Raw genomic sequence first — 14754 nt, forward strand, 5'->3', positions numbered from 1 at the left:
TGTGTGCAGGGGCCTCTGTTTCTGTTTTTCCTGGTGGATTCGTAGGACTGGGAGCATCTACGGAAGCGTGTGTTACGAGTGTGCGGCCTGCCAGTCGTGGGAGAGTCTCTGAGTGCTGCGTGCTCGCCAGTGCTTGCCATGTCCACCGCGTTTGCAATCTTGGCCTCTCTTGGGGGTGTGGTTGTGTCTTACTGTGTGTGTAGGCTTTTTTTAAAGCAGCTTTATTGGGGTATTGACAGAGTAGACTGCAGATTTCTTTATTTTTGAATCTTACTGAGGTATGGTTCATTTACAGTGTATTCACTTCTGCTTTACAGCGAAGTGGCTGAGTTGCACGTACACGTGTCTCCCCTCTCCCCTCCTTCCCCATCGTGGTTTATCGCAGGACAGTGACTGGGGCTCCCGTGCTGCCTGTGCAGCGGGGTCCTGTTGTCTGTCCAGCCCTGTGGGAGCCTGCAGGCCCCAGCCCGGCCTGGCCCTCCCGCCAGCCCCTTGGCGCCTGCAGGTCGGCTCTTTCTGTCTGTGAGTCTCTCTGTTTCACAGCTAAGTTTGTGTCGTGTTTTAGGTCCACATGGGAGTGATACAGTGTGATACTTGTCTTTCTCTGCCTTCGCTTGATATGGTAATCTCTAGGTCCAGCTATGTTACTGTCAATGGCGTTATTTCATTCTTTTTATGGCTGAGTAGTATTCCACTATGGCGCTCGTGGTAAAGAACCTGCCTGCCAATGCAGGTTCTATCCCTGGTTTGGGAAAGTCCCCTGGAGAAGGAAATGGCAGCCCACTCCAGTGTTCTTGCCTGGAGAATCCCATGGACAGAGAGCCTGGCGGGCTGCAGCCCGTGGGGTCACAGAGCCGGGCGTGCCTGAGTGAGCGCTCAGTGTCCATGCGCATCCGTGCCGCGCTGTCTCCGTCCGTTCATCTTCTGGTGGACGTTAAAGTCAGCTCCTTGTCTTGGCTGCTGTGAACAGCGCTGCAGTGGACACTGGGGTGCCTGTATCTTTTCAGATTAGTTTTTTCCAGGCACACGCCGAGGCGTGGACTTGCTGGATCAAACCACAGCTCTGAGTTTAGTGTAAGGACCCTCCACGCTGTTCTCCATGGGGGCTGCTCCAGGCTACACTCCCGCCATGTAGGAGTGTTCCCTCTTGTCCACACCCGCTCCCGCATTTACTGTTGCTGGACCTGTCGACGGCGGCCGTTCTGACCCATGTGCACTGGGGCCTCAGTCGTCTGAGGTCGCGTCGGAAGCTGCAGAAACTGGGGGCACGAGTGCTCTGTACCCAGTGCCCCTGTTGATAACGGGCTGTGGCGTCACACCCAGGAGTGGCGTCGGTGCCGCCCATGAGCGTGCTCAGACGCCACCAGCTGTGCACGCGTGTGTGCGCGTTTCTGCGCAGTGTGACCGCAGGTGCCACAGCCCCGCCCTGCTGTGACCAGCGGCTTCCGGGGCCACAGGGAAGCTTGTCTGTAGTCCTGGCTTTCACTGGTGCAGTGCTGGGAGCATCCACGAGTGCGTGTTCCTGTCTCGGGGGAAACACCTGGATGTGACTGCTGGTCGTGCGGGTCACGCACGTGCAGCTGTTCAGGCCGCCACCCCCTCCACGTCCCTGTCATCCATCGTTGGCGGGGGGCCGGGGCCAGGGGGCTTGGGCCGGCTTCTCTGCGTCTTCTAGCGTTTGCCGTCTCGCGGTGCTCACATTGATGAGGACGGCCTGACTTGTCCCAGGAACGGGCGGACTCTTGCTTTCCCAGGCCTGGAGATACGAGTGCTGTTGTCTTTATTAACCCTTGGAACGGCCGGGCAGGTGTGTGACGCGCCTTCCTGGCCTGCTGGCAGCGCCATCTGCTGCGTCCACGCTAGACGCGGCCCTTGCCCCGCCTGCAGTGTGATTGTGGGCCCTTTTCCAGGACGTCTTCGGGGCTGCGCCCCAGAGCCTGCAGTCTGTTAGTAGACTGGCTGTGAGCTGTGGGCCTGCGTCTCTGAATGGGCTTTCTTGGTCCGTTGTTGCCTCTGGGCCTTGAGGTGGAGCTGGAAGCCGCCCAGTGCCCCGCAGCCCCGGGCCCTCTGCCCTTCTTCCCAGCCCCGTGCCCGCCATCCCCACACGGTGTCTAAAGCTCGAATTGCCGCTCCGTCAGCAGAGCTGTGTGTGTGAGCTCTGCTTCCTTGTGGTCAACAGAAAATAACTCAGCAAAATGTAATTTTAAAAAAGCAGTGTTTCTTATTTTTCCTGAGTTATACATGGACAAATGGATAAAAAAGAAAAAGGAAATAGGACCATGCAGAAGCAGCCAGGCAGGAGCCGTGCCAGCCCAGGGGGACTGCGGCTGGCACCGGGGTGGGCACGGCGCCCTGCGTGGACGCTCTGTCTTTTCCGTATGTGAGGCGCCATGCCAGCCCTGGGCGGTACCACACCTTCCAGGTTTCCTAGTGCGATGAGAGGAGAAGTTCACGCATGGTTGTTGCAATTTCACTTCCTCTGCTTCCTGTCTTGAGCGGCTCCTGACTTCTTTCTTGCGAGCTGCCTGGGTGTTTTTACCGGCTCTGTTGCACAGCTCGCCGTCTCCGTATAGATGTGAGAAAACATCTCTGCTGAGAGTGCTTTGTCCTAACAGTTCAGATATTTTTCCAGCCGAGTTATTTGTATGGCTTTGAGCCTTAGATAGCCCCGCGGCCAGCTGCCCAGCCTCCCTGACGTGTGCTGGCCCTCTGGTGCCCGGGTCAGTATGGGAAGGGGGTTCTCCCGTGAGCACCGGCTGCTTGCTTGCTGTAAGACCTGGAGGACCCCGACCCCCAGCCCCAGCACTGGACCGTGGCCTGTTCTGTCCCCTCCAGCAGCCTGTGTCCGGGGCCAGTGTGCCTGAGACCCAGCTCCTCACCACTGCTGTTCACTGGGTTCAGCTTCCCGCAGACCGGGCTGGGGGCTGCCTGGAGGGGCTTCGCGGGGCGGGTCTGAGTGAGCAGCTTGGTCTCTGGGCCTGTCCCCTTCTCCCCGGAGCAGCCTCTCTGCCGCCGCCACACCATCTTCCCTGCGGTGGAGGGCATCCTGGATCTGGCCACTCCCGCCCAGCCTGTGCATCCGCCACCTTTCCCACTGACCACACGGCTCCCGACTTTGGTCCGTCCGCGGTCCCAGCCCTGCTCCCTGCAGTGTGAGCAGAACCCAGCCTGAGCCTAAAAGGTTCCAGCCTCCATCTGCCTGCCCCTCCAGCCGCGGGTGGCCAAGACTGGGCCCAGAGCTGTCCCCTCCCCCAGCTCAGACCTGGGACATGGAGGGGCTCGAGGGACCTGGGGGCTTCTCCTGGGGGGTCCGGATCACCTGCTGGTGCCCAGAGGCACCTCAGGGCCTGGCCCCATCCGTCCCTGCAGGCCCACTGCCCCCTCATCACCCCTGTGTCTCAGGATGTGGGGAGCAGAGCCCCTCGTCCCAGGAGGGGCTGCTGTGTCTGCCTTCTGAATAAACAGCATCAGAATCATCAAGGGAAGTTTCAAAGGGCCCAGTTCTGCCCTTCTGCCCCTATGCTTCCCCTCTTGGTCCCTCCGAGGTGTATCTGACAGGCTGTGTATCCTGTCCTTTCTGACATTGCCCTTGATGTAACCTTTAAAGGCAAAGCCCCCCAGCTTTATCAGCCCACTGGGCCTGGCCCGCACCCATCCCCGTGCGGACGCTGTGGCTGTGAGGCGTGCGGAACGCGCGCCGGCTACCTTGCCTCAGGAGGGTCCCTCCCTATGCCACGCTCCTGGAGGCCCCGGCCTGTCCCCCACCCTCACCCCAGGGCCCACTTTCCTGGGGTCTGCCGTGCCCGGGCTTTGGGAGGGGCCGCAGTCCCTTCCTGAATTTGGACGTCACCATGACCCCCGGCCATCTGTGAACTGGGGGTTTTGAAGCTTCAGGGGAGCTATGCTCGAGGGTGCTCGTTTGGGACGTGGTGTGCCACCACGCCTGCCCCCGGTGTGTGCAGAGCAGAACGTGGGGGCAGGGGAACACCTTATCCTGTTGTCTCTGCCGAGACCACCTCCACGTCCCCGCTCGTGGGAGCCCCTTGGCTTATTGTTCTCGAGAGTTGACGCCACGTTTGTTTCAGGAAGCTAGCTCCATCAGAAGGGTCACTCCTAACTGTAGAATGTTACTCAGTGGCCCATCAGACAATGCACTCGAGAAAGTTCTCTAATTTTGGGTCTGAAATGCCAGAATGGACAGATGAGGCCCAATATTTGTTCAGTCTTTCAAAAGTATTTTCGCAGTGGAATGAAAAGAGCTCCCAGGACGGAGCGCTCACAGCTGGGAAAACAGTTGCTGCTTTGAAGACTGGTTTTCCCAGGCACAGGGCTCACGTCTCCCGCTGCGAGGGGCAGAGATGGCGTCTGGTGTCAGCGGAGGGCTCCTGGCTGAGGCCAGCCCGTCTGAGCTGGGCCGCCCCGGGGAGCGCGCCTTGAGGAACTTGGAGGAGCTCGTCCCACAGATGCGCACCTGCACGTCCCCGAGGCCCCGGCCTCCAGGTGTCAGCCCACTGAGTTTTTGCTCAGAAGCCACGTGTTAGAAGGCAGGTGGGGTTGAGGTCTTGGCTCCCAGTGACCTCTGCCTCTGCCTTTGAGTCCCAAGCCTTTCCTGGCCCGGCCTGTTCTTCAGGGCTGAGCACGGTGGCCACCAAAGCCGGACACCTCCACCCAGCAGCCCTCCTGGCCTGGAGGTGCAAGGCAGCTGGAGCCAGGCTCCACCTGCTGCAGGGCAGGGGCAGAAGTGAGTGATGGGCGTCCCTAGGTCTGGGGTGTGTGTCTCGGTGCCAGGACCCGGGGCTCAGCATGCAGGACACAGACTAAGGCTTAGGGCAGACGCGAGTCGGGGCACAGGCCGACTGCTGTGCCAGAGCCCCTCGGTGCAGCGCCTGAGCTAGAGCGGGCGCTCACGGCACACGGGGCGGCCCGGGGCGCCCGCGGCGGCTCCCTGGCCCCGCTCGGGCGGCTGCCCGGCCGCTCAGGCTGGAAGGCTGTCCCTTTTGGCATCTTCACCTGGTTCTCCCTCCCCCACCCCAGCCCCCGGCTGCTGCTTTTTTTTTAAGATTTTTTTGGATGGGGACCACTTTATTTTTCGGAGAAGGCAATGGAACCCCCACTCCAGCACTCTTGCCTGGAAAATCCCATGGACGGAGGAGCCTGGTAGGCTGCAGTCCATGGGGTCGCGAGGAGTTGGACACGACTGAGTGACTTCACACTTTCATGCACTGGAGAAGGCAATGGCAACCCACTCCAGTGTTCTTGCCTGGGGAATCCCAGGGACGGGGGAGCCTGGTGGGCTGCCATCTATGGGGTCGCACAGAGTCAGACACGACTGAAGCGACTTAGCAGCACTTTATTTTTAAGTCTTTATTGAATTTGTTATGATGGTGCTTCTGCTTCTGTTTTTTTGGCCACGAGGCATGCAGGGTGATAGTTCCCCAACCAGGGATCGAACCTGACCCTCCAGCCCCCATCAGGAGCACAGAGTCTTAACCACTGGGCGGCCAGGGAAGTCTCCTCCCGCTTCCCACCACTGCTTTTGGAAAACTATTCATGGGCGTTTCCCAGCCAGGCCCTGAGTTGGCGAGGACCCTGGCGGATCCTGCTCTGTCACTCTCCTCCGCTCCCTCAGGCTTCCGGGGACATTGGTCTGGAAGACCTGTTCTTCCCGATGTTCCCCGTTTTTGAGGGGCCGATTTTTGCAGGTATTGCTCCAGGCGGAGGTTGTCAGGCTGTCCAGCAGGGTGGCGGCCTCCTGGGCAACCTCACTGACTTCCTCAGCTGTGTGTGGGCGCTCAACCCTCCTGCTGACTCCGTGGATAAGTGGGTTCAGCGAGTGGCGGGGGGGGGGTGAAACCTGTGAGTGGAGACAGTGGCCGCCGTGGTCTTCCTCCTCTCTGGGTGGTTTGCACTGTCGAGTCAGCAGAGAAAACTGTCGCGTCAGCTGCAGAGGGAGCGTTCTGAGCAGGGCTGAACCTCCTGTCTGGTTGGCTGTAGGAGCTGATCGTGCCCTCCCTGAGAGAGCCCGAGGCTCCTGGGGTGGGGGGCCTGCGGGGGCCCACATGCGTCCCGGGTGGCAGCGTGGCCAGTCCCTGGGCTGATGGGGACGGTGCCCTTGCGGCGACTGGACTCTCCAGGACTCCCTTGCAGCTGATTTCTTGTGATAAGTTTTAGAGTGACTTCACCCACTGACGAGGCTTGGAGTCGCAGTCAGGGTTCCCTCCTCTTTTGTTCTGTGTTTCTTTAGCCTGTAAAACCCTTGCTCCTGGATGAGATCCCCGCCCTCTGGACAATGGCAAAACCCAGACCCACTCAGAGCCGCTGGCTCTCTGACGACACGGAATTGGGTATTTCAGGTGAGGCTGTGGCGGGGCCCATGGGCGCGGGGACCGCCCAGGACGGAAGGGCCTTTCCTGGGCTCTCCAGCCGCGTGGAGCCGTGTCGGCCTCGGCGCTGGTGTTGAGGTCTGGGGCGGGTCCTGCTCTGATGGCTGGTGCCCCCGCTTCCTTGAGACACCCCCCTCCCCCGTCTTCCGGGCCCACGGCCCTTCCCTGCGGGCTTGCTGGTGGGTGCAGGCCTTAGAACGTGCCACAGGGCACGGTGGGCTCAGGGACTCACATGCCCTTGACCTGGAGGCTGGTGGGCACTCAGTGGGGAGTAGGGTTGGGCCAGCGACTCTGCCTTCCTCCTGCCCTCCACTGTCCTTGATGTGGTGTTTAGAGGCCTTAGAGACCTGAGCGGAGGCGCTTCTGTGCAGCTGCCCTGCTGTCTCAGGTGCCCACACTGTGCACACACATGCACTCCACACCCATCAGGTGCCCACACCCAGCACATACACCCACACCACACGCCCCGTGCTCACCCCCAGCACGCACAGCACAGCACACGCCCCGTGCTCACCCCCAGCGTGCACAGCACACCACACGCCCCGTGCTCACCCCCAGCGTGCACACCACAGCACACCCCCCATGCTCACCCCCAGCGTGCACACCACAGCACACGCTCCGTGCTCACACCCAGCACGCACAGCACACCACATGCCCCGTGCTCACCCCCAGCATGCACACCACACCACACCCCGTGCTCACACCCAGCACGCACATCACACCACACGCCCCGTGCTCACACCCAGCATGCACACACCACACATCCCGTGCTCACACCCAGCGTGCACATCACACCACACGCCCCGTGCTCACACCCAGCGTGCACACCACACATCCCGTGCTCACACCCAGCGTGCACATCACACGCCCTGTGCTCACCCCCAGCATGCACACCACACCACACGCCCCGTGCTCACACCCAGCATGCACACCACACCACACCCCGTGCTCAGACCCAGCACGCACATCACACCACATGCCCCATGCTCACACCCAGCATGCACACACCACACATCCTGTGCTCACACCCAGCGTGCACATCACACCACACGCCCCGTGCTCACACCCAGCATGCACACACCACACACCCCATGCTCACACCCTGCACACACATCACACCACACCCTGTGCTCACCCCCAGTATGCACAGCACACCACACGCCCCAAGCTCATTGCCACCACAGATGCTGGGTCAAAGTCCAGCCCCAGTTCCCACCCCCATGGCTGCTCCGCGCCCGCCCTTCCTTCCCCGCCGTGTCTGCTTCTGCCGCAGCAGCTCTGCCTTGGGAATCAGCGCTTCACTAATGTGCTCGATTCCTGATGGTTGAGGATCGTCTCAGGGTTTCTCCCCCACACCCATGGGGTAAAGGGCCAGCCAGGGGGTGCTTTAGGTCCCCCGCTTTCCCTCCGATGGGGTGGGTGCACAGCCCAGCTTCTACTGACATGAGTGCCGCCCTCCTGCCACAGGGGCGCGGGCCTGGGTGGGGGTAGGTTAGGGAGCCCCAGGCCTCTGGGAGGTCACACTGGGTGCTGAACTGGCCTTTGTGCCAGCTGCTCCCCGCCGCTGGGCTCCTTTCCGCCTGGAAGAGCGACAGCAAAGCCATCGAACGCCTTGATTTTATCTTGTGCCTCTCCTGCCAGAATGGTTAGATCAGCCTCCACTGTCAGACAAACGCTCTGAGAGGGCGGGTATGAGCACCAGGCTCTTGGGTGAAAAGGGGCTCGAGAGCACCAGTCCGGGAAGAGCCCTTTTTGGCTAAGTCGGAGTCTCTGCCTGTACCTGCCCGTCAGACTGTCCAGGCTGCCCATGCACCTCCTGGATTTGCTGGAGGGGCCGGGACAGGCCTGGTTCTCTAACACGCTGTCTCCCCGCCCGCCCCCCCCCCCCAGCTGGGACCAGAGCAGGTAAGCACCCCACGCCGGGGCTCCTCCTGCACCAGGGGCTTGCCAGGGTTGGGGGGCTCGATAAGAGCACTCAGCTCCTCAGATGGGTGTTCACAGGGGAAGCGAGCCTCAGTGAGACGCCTGGTGAATGCAGGTACTTGCTTGGAACAAAGACACTTTTTGGAGGTTTGCACCTGTGAAGAACTGTTAAAATTAAAACGGGCTCATCTCCTGTCACCTCAACGTTGTCCAGCGTTCCCGTGAAGGCCCCTCCGAGAAGCTTATCCTGGTGCCCAGTGTGCGCAACGTACGAGGGGTGCCCTCCACATGCTGGGGGCATCCAGGGCTCAGACAGCGTCGTCTGGCTGGGGGCTGGCCCCCTGACACAGGGTGTTTCTCTTGTGAGGAAGGGGTGGCTCTGCGGCTGAGTCTGAGTGCCCCCTCCCCCGCAGGGAACCCGTTAGATGGAGAATTCAGAGGCGTTGGCGAGTTCTATTGACAAAAGGCTGAGCTTCTAGGTTTTCTTGTTAGGCTGTCTTTCCTGTACTTTAGCAAGAAGGGTCTCTGTCTCCGTCACCACTGTCACCTCCGTGTTTCAGAGGCAGGCTCTTCACATGCCTGCCGTGCCCCGCCCTTCAGGAGGTGCCCCCAGGTGTGGAGGGAGGCGCGGGAGCGTGGTGCACACCCGCGGTGGAGCGCACCCCACGCCTCCAGCTCACGTCAGCCGTGAGTTCTGTCCCCGAGATGGCGGGTTTACGGCACGTCCGCCTGGAAACAGGGCTGCCTCATCCCAGCGCCCTTCTTTCTGCTCTCCTTAGGGGCTTCAGAAGCGTCTGCCCTGGGCCCAGCGTGTGCCAGAGGCAGGGGGCGGCTCTGTGGGAGCGGCCGGCGGACAATGCCCCAGGGCCGCATGGGGCACGCCGTCCACCCCTGCGGCCCCTACACGGTGCTACTGAGCTTCACCTCGGCCTGCTCCGCGCTGTCCGGGACCACGGACTTCAGGGCTGCGTGGCAGAGGCGGTTCAAGGCCGACAGGCCGGTTTTCTGCTCCAGGTAGAGCCGCAGCTTGTCGCGGAAGGTCTCCCCAAGGAAGCTGTAGATGAGCGGGTTGAGGCAGCTGTTGGAGAAGGCGGCCAGGTTGACCACGTGGCCAGCCAGTGGGTGGGCGTGGCGGGGGGAGCGCTGGCAGGGCGCGGCCCCGGGCGGCACGCGCCGGAGCAGGTGCACGCTGATGAAGACGTTCTCGGGCAGCCAGCACACGAAGAAGACCAGCACCACGGCCAGGATCATGCGCAGCGCCTTCTGCCTCCGCGGGCGCAGGCCGCGGTGCCGCTGCGCGCTCACCAGCACGCGCACGATGAGCGAGTAGCAGAGGCCGATGACAGCGAAGGGCAGCAGGAAGCCCAGCGTGACCTCCAGCCACTGCACCTCCCGCACGTCCGCGAAGCAGAAGCACGCGTCCTCGCTATGCTGCAGGTGGACGGCCGTGAAGGGCACCAGCGTGGCGGACACGGAGGCCATCCAGATGAGGCCGCAGCTCAGCCGCGCGCGCGGCTTGGTGCGGAACGGGCCGCAGCGCACGGCCTTGGCCAGGGCCAGGTAGCGGTCGAAGCTCATCCAGGTGAGGAAGAAGACGCTGCTGTACATGTTGACCTGCAGGAAGAGAGACATGAAGGTGCAGAGTGCGGCAATGTCATAGTACTGCTCGTCCAGGTTGAACACCTCGATGAGTGAGTCCGCCACCAGGATGAGGTCTGCAGCCGCCAGGTTGATGAAGTACAGGTCAGGGATGGTCATCTTCTCCCGGAAGCGGATGTTCACCACCAGGATGAGCAGGTTGCCCACGAAGCCGATGGGGAAGAGGAAGATGGTGTACAGGCAGGAGAGGAAGAGCCCGATGGCGTACTGCTGCCGCTCCGAGAGCGCCGCTGAGCCGTTGGCCAGCGCTTGCGGCAGCTCCAGCCCCGCGGCCGTGCTGTTGTAGGCGCCCGGCAGCAGCTCCATGTCCAGCCGGGGCCCCCAGAGGCGGCCGGCCTCTCAGGATGCACTACGCGGCTCCCGGAAGCCCGCGCTGAGCAGCACATGCATCTTGAGAAAGAGAGGTGGCGCTCCTGGAAGTGAGCCAGGCAACCGGGAGGCCAGAGCGGGTCCCCGGGCACCTGTGCAGCCAGAGGCTGCGGTCCATGTCCGCGCCAAGCCCACGCCCTCACTCTGGGGCACCTGGGAAGCGAGAGCAGGGGGTCAGTGGGCACCAGGGCATGCCGGCACGGGAGAGCACACGCGCTTACGGGCTGGGTGTGTCCCCTTGGCCTGGAAGGTGGCTGGCCCTGAGCTGGAGCAGGGGAGTCACACGCAGAAAACACCCGGGTTCTCCCGAGGCTCCAGGGCCCTGGGCCTGAAGCCCGCCAGAGACGGCTTGGGAGGGAGTGGGGCGGGGTGTCGGGGTTGCGGGGGGAGCCTTAGGAGGATGAGAGGGGAAAGGTGACTCTCTGTAAGAGAGTGGACCCAGCACACGCCAAAGGTGCAGCCGGGTTTGCTCTTACAGTTGCACAGGTGGAAGGAATCCAGTGGTTCTGGCCAATCCTGAGTTCGGGTGCTGAACACGAAGTTGTTTTCATAACATGAAATGAAAAAGGTCATTGCTTCAGGACCTATAAGTTTAAATTTGTCATACTGTTTTGTCAGTTATTGTAAAACCAAAGGTATCTCCTTACTGCTCCTTGCAGTCTAGAAACACTGAGACCCGGAGGCTGGGAGAGAAACCCTCCTGGACCTCTGCTTCTGCCAGTCCTGCCCTGGTGGCTGCCAGTGCCCAGCCGGACACGGGCTCTGCTCGTGTGCTCCCTGAGCCTCTGGGCAGGGCCTGGGGTACCGGGGCATCCCGGGCTGGGTGGGGGAGGGGGGGTGGCCAGGCAGCAGGGTGGGAGGGAGGAGCCCTAGCAACCCGGCCTTGAGAGTTTCCGCCTCACCTGCGAGATGGTTGGGAATCGTTTCCAAAGCGTTGCCAAAGCAACAGACACTTCCTGAGCGAGCGCTTGAAAACACCATTAAAAACAAGGAAAGGAAAGAGAAATCAGGACCCCGGCGTCAGTTATTTTAAAACGACTCAGTAACCTCTGCTTCTGGGGTTGATAAACTGGATCTTACTGGTGGTTCTGTGTTCTCTATTCCTCTTTGGTCGGTAATCCCAATTTGAACCAGACACACGCCATTGTTCTCGGATCCCATCTGTAGTGTTTAAAGCCTCTGTTTTTAAATTTTTTTGTAAAAGCTGCTTAGACTATTTGCTTTGCTCTTTTAATGTGGGAATTTGGGAAGTCTGGGGCTGATCTCCGGAAGTTTAAGGCGAGCAGAGCCCGTGGGGCACACCCAGCCTCTCCCCAGTGCTCTCTGCTCTCTTCTTTCCCGAGTGAGCGCTCTTCCATCCTTGACTGTTGCTCCTGTTTCTGTGCTAGTCTTGAGAAAAGACAGGCGTGAGTCTTAACTGCTGACACACTTTCCTCATAAAAGTTGGCCATGAATTTACAGATAGAAAGGTGAGTGTTAAACAGTGGGGCCTTGTCTTGTTTCAGATTGCCACCGCTTGTCCAGATCTAGAAAAATTAGCCATGTTCTTGTGAGATCTGTTGTGCTAAGTGGCTCAGTCATGTCTGACTCTTTGCGACCCCGTGGACTGTAGCCCGCCAGACTCCTCTGTTCATGGGATTTTCCAGGCAAGAACACTGGAGTGGGTTGCCATTTCCTTTTCCAGGGAGATCTATTAGCTATGTGTTCTACATATTAAATTAACCTCAGGCTGGTGGGCAACCTCACTGAAGGAGAAAGGAAAGTGCCGGCCGTCAGAGGACAAAAACCATTCACCATCTCCGCTGTCCTGTGATACAAAAGAACCTTCCCGCTGAACCTCCGTATTGAAGTCCCAGGGTGGGTGCCCGGATTGTCCACATCGGCCCGGCCACTGTTCACCACCCCAGGCGAGCGCGCCCAACCCAGCCGCCTGGCCCCTGTCCATCCCGGCGCCTGGAACCCCCTTACCTGTGCCGCCTCTGGCCACCCGACGTGCGTTGCTCTGAGCAGACCTGTCCTGTCCCTGGGACCGGGGCTCAGCCAGCCTCCCGAGGCCTCCCTGCAGGGGAGCAGCAGTGACTCTGGACTTGGGGTGGAATCAGGGCCTTTGCAGGACTCCAGCAAGGAGTGGGGAGGAGCAGGAAGCGGCGGCACCCAGCCCTCGGCCCGCCCGCCGCCCTCTGGCCAGGCTTGCCCCTGGCGGCCGCAGGCTTTATAGGCGGCCGCGGCCTCCCTCAAGTCCGCCTGTAACCCCTTTGGTGCCGGTCTTTTCCTTGCCCTGCGGCACTGAGCTGGGTCCCACCAGCCGTCTGCCTGGAAGTTTGCAGTTGACTGGCTTTTCTTCACCTGCTGATACAAACTTTTCTTTTTAATTTTGAAGGGACTGTAAGTGGGTCTTGTTTATCTCTTAGAGAATAACTATTATTCTTTGTCGAAATTTACATATTGTTGCTTGTTTTAGCAAGAGACTGCCTTTAAGACTAACCACTAAATTTCCTAAGTTTAGAGAATAGTGTGTGAATTATGCATAGAGAATTTAACCTACGAATCTCTCAAGACATTTGCAGACAGAAATGCAAACCCAGCGAGCAGTGAGGAGGCAGGTGAGTTCCAGGCTGGGTAGCATTTCCTACTGGAGAGGAGCCAGCTCAGCTTCCCCGCCCCCGCCTCCTCCGAAGCCCCTGGAGGGCTCCTCCTGCAGCTGCTGCGTAAGACCCCTCTTCCTGCCACGACCCCCGCTCTCCCGCCTGACCCGTCCCAGTGCCGACCGAGCACGCGCTCCACCTGCTGGCGGCTGGTAGAGGCTGGCAGAGCCGCCCTAGCGTCTGGGTGCGCAGCTCTGGGCCAAGGATCTGCGGGCGTGAGTTCCGTGGTTTTCATCAACACTGCATTCTAACCCATCTCATGTCTTCCTCTTGGTGTCTTTTTTTTTTTTTACCTTTTGGGGTTTTTTTGAAGCTGTACGACTGAAGTCTGAGTGGTCTTTGGATGACTGACAAATGAGGCAGACTGCTGCAGTGTGAGCCTGGGGGCGGCGCGCGTGCCTCCCACAATCGGAGGGCTGCTGACGGGCGGGAGTGTGGATGCGGGCGGGCTCCTTCAGGTATATGTTTTAGGCGAGGTTCCCATTTCAGCAGCTTCCCAGGTGGCGCTAATGTTGAAGAACCCGCCTGCCAATACAGTGGATATGGGTTCGATTCCTGGGTTGGGAAGACCCCCTGGAGGAGGGCGTGGTGACCCACTCCAGTGTTCTTGCCTGGAGAATCTCATGGACAGAGGAGCCTGGCGGGCTACAGTCCACGGGGTCACAAAGAGTTGGACATGACTGAAGCAACTTAGCAGGCATGCACCTATTTTCAGCAGAATACTGTGTTGAATTTTTTATGGAAAAATCCTGATATTCAGGGTTCTTCCCAGCTGTGCTTCTGATAGGCTCGCCTGTTAAAGGATGGCCCAATAACATAAATGGGGTTGATTTGATCTTAGACCTATTTTTGGCCAGCTGCACACAGGATGGTTTCCGCACTAGAAATGCTGGAGACGCCATCTTGAGAGAAATGAGTCATGAGAAAGTACAATTTCCTCTCGAGTTAAATAAATAAAGCACAAATTCAGGCCCTGAAATAGCCAAGCCGCGTCACTACCGCACAGCCGCTCCCTCCTGGCGGGAACACAGCCTTCAGCCCCACCTTTGCGACCTGAGCACGATAGCCCGACACCCGGTGTGTCCCGAGCTCACCGGGGCCCCTGGGCCGGGGCTTCGGGCTCACCATCGGGACCGAGCTGGGGCTGCCAGGCCACAGGCCCCGTGTTCCTGTGGCTGCGAATGGGTAGGCGTCTCCCCTCCTGCCGCTGCTGAGTGTGAGGGCCCGGCCCCGCGTGAGAGGCCTCAGGCCGTCGAGCCCTGTCGGTATTCTGCGGGCAGGCCTCCTGTGAGGCGTGGGGAGCATCTGTAACCGCGAACACCCAGCCTTGAACGGGCGCTTCCTCGGTGCTCGCGGCGCGGCCGACCCGCTGCGCCGGGGGGCAGAGCTGCACAGCTGAGCGCGCACCTGGACCGATGAGGGCTGTGCGCGCGCGCTGGGCGGGGGAGGGCCGGGCTGCCCTGAGTTAGGCAGGCTTCTGGGCCCTACCCGGTTCTCGAGGTGGCTGGGCGGGCCTGGGAAGTGATCAGTCCCGGGAAGATTCAAGCCAGGTAGCACTGGAGCGGGGAGGGTACAGGGACCCTCAGCCCTTCACCGCCAGCATCCTCTCCACCTCCTGCCCCGCCCCCCGCGCTGACGTATGGACAGATGGACAATAGCCTTTGAGTCCCGCCCTGCCGCGGGTGCGCCGGGGAGGGGTCCGCCGGGGAGGGGTCCGCGGAAGGTTTCCAGGATGGGGCTCGAGCATGTCCGTTTCCAGCCCGATCGAGCGTCCT

General features: G+C 60.6%; 2 protein-coding genes across 6 annotated transcripts in view; one reads left to right on the forward strand and one right to left on the reverse strand.

Annotated features, from left to right (window-relative positions):
- The window catches only part of C23H7orf50 (chromosome 23 C7orf50 homolog), a 66746-nt gene that overhangs the window by 14926 nt on the left and 37066 nt on the right, over nt 1-14754 (forward strand). The gene's annotated exons all lie outside the window — the stretch shown is intronic.
- GPER1 (G protein-coupled estrogen receptor 1) lies at nt 8280-12594 on the reverse strand. Of its 2 annotated transcripts, XM_055562693.1 has the most exons (4): nt 12303-12594; nt 11237-11301; nt 10811-10863; nt 8280-10487 (listed from the first exon to the last, which is right to left on the reverse strand). In XM_055562693.1, the coding sequence occupies exon 4, from the start codon at nt 10269-10271 to the stop codon at nt 9207-9209; it is 1065 nt and encodes a 354-aa protein (XP_055418668.1). In that variant the 5' UTR covers nt 10272-10487; nt 10811-10863; nt 11237-11301; nt 12303-12594; the 3' UTR covers nt 8280-9206. The 2 variants fall into 2 exon arrangements, with proteins under 2 accessions (XP_055418668.1, XP_055418669.1); XM_055562694.1 differs by lacking the exon at nt 10811-10863.

The sequence above is a fragment of the Bubalus kerabau genome, chromosome 23, assembly GCF_029407905.1.
Source record: "Bubalus kerabau isolate K-KA32 ecotype Philippines breed swamp buffalo chromosome 23, PCC_UOA_SB_1v2, whole genome shotgun sequence".
NCBI classification, from domain to species: Eukaryota; Metazoa; Chordata; class Mammalia; order Artiodactyla; family Bovidae; genus Bubalus; species Bubalus kerabau.